Consider the following 5,992-nt stretch of genomic DNA (forward strand, 5'->3'; position numbering starts at 1 on the left):
TAAATAAATAAATAAAATAAGATAAAATAAAACTAGACAGACAAGATATAGTGAGCACATATTAAAAATAGTCTAAGTCAACTTCTTGGTTAGCCCAGTAGTAACTGGTTTTAGAGAGCAAATAGATCTCTAAAATGACAGTGGCTTTGATTTTAGCAGTTAAAAGTAAATAGAGGGCCAGGTATGGTGGCTTGGGTCACACCTGTGATCCTAGTACTTTGGGAGGCCAAAGAAGGAGAATCCCTCGAAGCCAGGAGTACAAGACCAGTCTGAGCAACATAGCGAGACCCTCATCTCCACAAAAAAATGTCTTAAACTTAGCCTGGCATGGTGGTGTGCACCTGTAGTCCCATCTACTTGAGAGGCTGAGGTAGGAGGATCACTTGAGCCTAGGAGTTGCTGTGAGTTACCATGCCACTGCACTCCAGCTTGGGCAACAGAGTGAGTGAGACCTTCTCTCTTTAAAAAAAAAAAAAGAAAAGAAAAGAAATAAGAAGAATGAGGACTGACTACCTGATTACATGGTCTGTTAGATTTTGGTAGAAATTCTTTATGTGGTTGTTACCCTGAAAATCTTTTTGCATCGTCAGCAAACTTGGAAACCAATTTGAGATCATGACTCTGATAATATAAAAAGAACAGGGCTTGGCACTTAGTAAGTACTTAGGAAATATTTAATGAAGGAATAAATTTCCCCATCCCTTCCTCCCAAGTAAGAAAGATTCTTGCCAGCTTTCATAGGTAGGAAGAAAAATAGCAAAAATAGGAAATAAATAATTGGTAGCCTATTAGACACTATGTGCTGTGCTTTTTAGAGCACTTCATAAGAAATATCCTGTATTATTTTAATAACAGACCTAAGTTATCGTATTAAAATTTTACATAATTATTCTCTTTAAAAACATTATTTAAATTTTGTGTCACTGCATTATTTTTGAAGTATTAGGTAAACTTAACATTGGCGGGGAGTAAAGTTCTATGAGGCAAAGGTATGCTGTGCTGTTTATAAGCAAAGTTTTGTTTTTTAGTAAGTGACTAACAGGGAATTTTACATTTTACATTACATTTTACGTTTCTACTAATTAGAAAGAAAGCTAGAAAAAAAAGCTTTGATCTCAAGATATTCTTTTATTGAAATTCCTTCCAAACCTAGTTTTTCCCTTTGGTTTGCTCTTTTGTTTTTATTCATCTTCTCTCTTCTGACTTTTTCTTGCCCTTTTGGCAGTGGCAGTAACACAATGGTACCTTTGTACTTTTATGTTCTGCTGGGAAGGATAGTAGTGGATTTTTTTTTTCCTGTGGTAAACATGGCTCCTGCTTTGGGACTTGCTGGGGAAATTTTGAAAGCTAAGTGAGTATATTGCTAGCTAATAAACTTCCCTAAGATTTAGCTCTTTTCACTTGAGTTCATATTTTGGCTTTCAAGCCTTTTCGAATCATGCTTTTACCAGCTCTATTACTTCATATGCCTTATCTTACTTAGTGACTGGGTTAAGTGGAGTAGCCAATGGTGAGCATGTGTTATATTTGTAATTAAGTCATTTTCTCATATATTTGTTTCCATTTTTCTTCCTGATAATTTTGGTATAAAGAGAAAATAATTCCCAAAGTGGATATTCTCTTATGTTATGGTGGGAGAATTCTGAAACTAACTATTATGATTCTAAATGAATGGCATCTTTTCCCAGTAAATCTGTTTCTCCAAACTGAAGTGTAGTATACATAAATTTTTAGGGCTATAAATGATAGTTGTATACCATAGTTGAAAAAAATTTATAAAGCTGCATTTTTGTGATATATATGGTTACTAGTGCTTTTGTCTAAAGTTTGAACCAAAGCTCCATGAGATAAGGGTCTGTGTTGTCTTGTTTTACTGCTGTCTCCCAATGCCTAGAATGGTATTTAGCTTGTAGATACACGATAACTACTTCTATGAATGGATAGATGGATGGATGAACATCAAAGTAACAAATTATGAGTTAGGTGTTGGATGCCCAGAATTCCTAGAATAAGATGCCATGTGCTGGTGGATTAAAGAATTCTAATTTGGTTTTTAAAATATTTTTTAAATGATTATTCTGCCTAGTCTAATCCAATTAAGAGTCTTTAATTTCGAAGGAATTTTTTGGTCTAGAAGGAGCTTAGAGAGATGAAACCCATGTGTCTCTGTTGGCTTTTGGGGTTTTTATAGGTGGCTTTTTTTTTTTTTTTTGACACATTCTGATAAATGGTCAACTGTAATATGTGAAAAAATTTTGAGCAGGCTTATAGTTTTATTCCATAATTTTCTCTGCAGTTTCTTTGATATTATAGATTAATGCTTTTTTCTAGTTAGGCTGATAACATACTTCTCCCAAATGTTGCAGAGCTTTTAACCTCTTCTGATTTAGTACCATTTCAGGAAGTAGCCTGCAAACACTGAAAAATATGTAAAATTTTAAGAGTAATCCTTTCTAGAGAAAGAGATTTTTAATTCAGAGTCTCTAACATAAATTTTTCTATTATGTTTAGCTATTTAATTTTTATTTTTTTAGTCAGTAGGATCTTAATTAAATGCCAGAGGTTGAAAAAAGAACTCTTAAGTCAATTGAAGGATACACAGAGAAATATTTTACATATCAAGAAAAAATTATGTAGACACAAAGAAATGTTTTTAGTGTGTGGTCTACTTGTAATGTTCTATATAAAATTTATCAAAAGCTAGGGATTGACGAAAATGTAAATATTTAATATCCTCAAATTCACTTGGGGAGAGCTTTTCTGTGATTCATAGCCAGAAATAGTAGACATGATTGGGTCTCAACATATCTTGCTATTTTAGTGCTTGACTTAAAAATGTAATAAAAATTAAAACCCAGAATTAAAATTCATCCCTCAAAATTCAGTTGATTTCTGATTTTTTTGTTGATTCCATTTGTGTTACATTTTATTGTATAATTTTATGTACAAGCCAACATTGTTTTTGTTGCTGTATGTAGTCGGTGCTGTGACTTGTTTGTGCTCATCTCTGTTCTGTAGGCAACTTGCCACTCCCTACTGAATAAAGCTACAGTAAAAGAAAAAAAGGAAAACAAAAAATCAGTAAGTTTGGAGAACTTTTTATTAGCTGTTTCTTTCAAAGCAAAACAAAAATCTTTTGCTGTTTGTTAAGAACATCTTCACTTCAGCCTATTTGACCTTCACTGTAAAATCATTCTACTAATTCTGGCACAAAATAGCTTTCATTTCAATTAACCCTGGAATTAAGTTACATTGAAACATTCTCTGTGTTCCTTTGGTTTGATTTATTCCACAGGCATTTTGTGGGCATTTGTTGCATTGAATATCCTCGATCTAATTTTATTATTGTTATTTTTTAAATTATAAGTGAATGCAAAAGAAACTTAATTTCAAGGCCTTAGGAAATGCTGACTCTCTTCATTCTTGCTTCTCGTTTGCAGGTAATGTGAGTGGTTTCTTTGCTAAGAATGAAAGTTTTTCTTAATTTTTAGAAGTATATGGCAGGAAAATGTCACTTTCTAAATCTTACCTAAAAGTTGCTAAATTTTATTTTTTATTCCTAAGTAAGAGTGATACCCTTAGACCAACGAGCCACCAATTTTTTATTCCTTGTAATTTTATCTAGACAGTGTAAGCCAGAATTTAGATGTTTATGCTCAGATTATAGAAATTCTAATGGTAAGACCACTTTTACCTTGGAGAAAATCTAAGGTAAATGATAACTCAGTGAATACATATTTGTAGAGAAACACCTCATTTTGCAAACATGGTATGAATATTCTACCTTCTTCTATGAACTTGCCTTAATTTATTTAAAAGGAGGTAAGTTATGATAGTCATAATTATTTTCTTCCAGTGAATAGAATTTTCCCCAAAATGTTAATATAACATGTATTCATTTTAAATTTGCCATTATCTGTCACTGTGACTTATCCTTATCAAACTGAGTCCTACCTTTGTTTTTCTAATGACAAAGTGATTGTTTTAAAAAAGTCCGCATGATTGTTAACAACAGAAAATTTTTAGGGGTCAGGTAGATAGTTTTCTTAAAAAGGTATAATTTAGAATATAGTGTTCATCTGATTTCATCTTTCAGTCCTTGTCTATGCTTTACATATAAATTATGTAAGCTTTAAATATAAATTTCTGTTATAAATTCAAAACAAAATTAAAATTTAAAGATATATGCTTTTATTGTGTCCATTCAAGATTTTATTTTTGAGTACGTTAAGTGTATTCGATCATCTGTGAACAAATGGATTGAATTGGATAGCCTTCTTGCCCAGTAAAGACATCTCTTTCTAATGCTTCAGCCTTCTAATTCTCAGCATATGTGGGTTTAACATAATATACACCATCACTATTGAAATTAATTTACTGTTTCTAACACCCTTGTTCAGTGTTATACTAATACCATTGTGTAGTATATCACATAAATTAAAATTTAGACTTTCAGTGTTTTTCTAGAGCATGTTTTCTATTTAAAATTAAACCTAACATTGCTTTATTCATTAAGATTTTGTCTAAAATTGTTCCTTGAATTTTCTTTCTGCTAGAGTTATTTTCAGATTTTTTTTAAGTCTCTGGGTAACACTAAGATTTGGAATGTATTTCTCAGCACAGGTGATGTGAGCTCCTCGTCGAAACAAGGGGAATATAATTGGTAATTTGAGATATTTTAGAGCACATTCCAAAGTATAAAGACAGAATAGTCATTATAAATTTAAAATGTTGTTTTACGGAATTGTTTGCTTAACAGAATCTAATGATCTTTTCTTTTAAGAGCAAGCTGACTTTCTTTTGGGGGGTATATGTATCATGGATTGAAATATATAAAATATAGAGAGAAGATTCTGTATTTTGGTATAGTCATATTACAGATAATTCTGTTCATTATACTTAAACATATAATCTATAATTAGATTTGCTTTGGAAGTTAACTGCCTGCCTACTTCAGGGAGAATTTCCAATAATTAATCATGTATGGATAGCAGTGCTCTTGCTGATGGTGCCGCTTATGACTGCATTTATTTCCATCATGTAGTTCTGCTTTTACCAAAGGAAGTAAAGGGGACAGTTGGCTGACAACTCGTCTCAATACATAGACTGGCCCAAGTTTGACCTTTTATGCAGAATATCTTTTAGATCCAAATTAGATTTTTATGGATTAAAAAAACACGAATATGTGTGTATTGATGTTGATTAGTGTTGAATGAAAAAAGCAATCCTTTTATAAATTGACTGAAATTCTTGAAACTTATTATATAGCATTTTTATTGATATTATGTTTTTATCAGTTTTTAGTTCCAAAAATGCATTAATTCTACCATCAGTGAGATACATGAAAAAATGTATGTTCCTGAGATATAGATACTTTTTGTTTTGACATGAATTATTTTTAAAGATGTGGAAGATGGTGGAAGTGTTTGGGAAATAATTCACTCAGATTTTCGTTAAATTCTGACACTGAGTACTGTTAAGTATAAATCAGACATAAATGTAAGTTGTACTTTAAAACTTCTTTGTCCTAGAGAAAACCAGTAAATAGCTATTTTCAAAAACTGTATTTTGACTAATTGATCACAACCAGTGACAGATTTCCCTGTTCCTTCTCCACTCCCACGGCTTCACTTCACTAGCCTAAAAAAAAAGAGGGGAAAAAAAGGTATTTTGAAAGAGCTCTCCATGTGCATATAAATTATTGATTTTTATGAGGCATTTTCACAGCTGATTAATATTTATTTTATAAACTAGCTGGTTCTTTGAAAACCAAGTATGGTTTGATTTAGCTTTTTGAGAAGTTAAAGTGATTACATGCTAATTCTTTAGACCAGTCTATTTAAAATTAAATATAAAGCAGTTTTTAGTCCTCTTCCTTCTTGCTAACTCATTCCTTAAAGGCTTTAAGATCTTGCAGGTTTGTCGATGTTTTATCTGTTTTATTTATTTTTTTTGAAACAGAGTCTCACTGTGTTGCCTGGGCTAGAGTGCC

General features: G+C 31.7%; 1 protein-coding gene across 1 annotated transcript in view; it reads left to right on the forward strand.

Annotated features, from left to right (window-relative positions):
- Positions 1 to 5,992, forward strand: part of NF1 (neurofibromin 1) — a 273,599-nt gene that overhangs the window by 162,468 nt on the left and 105,139 nt on the right. The window contains exon 31 of the mRNA XM_012648327.1: positions 3,019 to 3,081. Coding sequence (XP_012503781.1) covers positions 3,019 to 3,081 — 63 coding nt within the window. The remainder of the gene's footprint in view (positions 1 to 3,018; positions 3,082 to 5,992) is intronic.

The sequence above is a fragment of the Propithecus coquereli genome, unplaced genomic scaffold, assembly GCF_000956105.1.
Source record: "Propithecus coquereli isolate 6110/MARCELLA unplaced genomic scaffold, Pcoq_1.0 Scaffold281, whole genome shotgun sequence".
In the NCBI taxonomy this organism is placed as follows: Eukaryota; Metazoa; Chordata; class Mammalia; order Primates; family Indriidae; genus Propithecus; species Propithecus coquereli.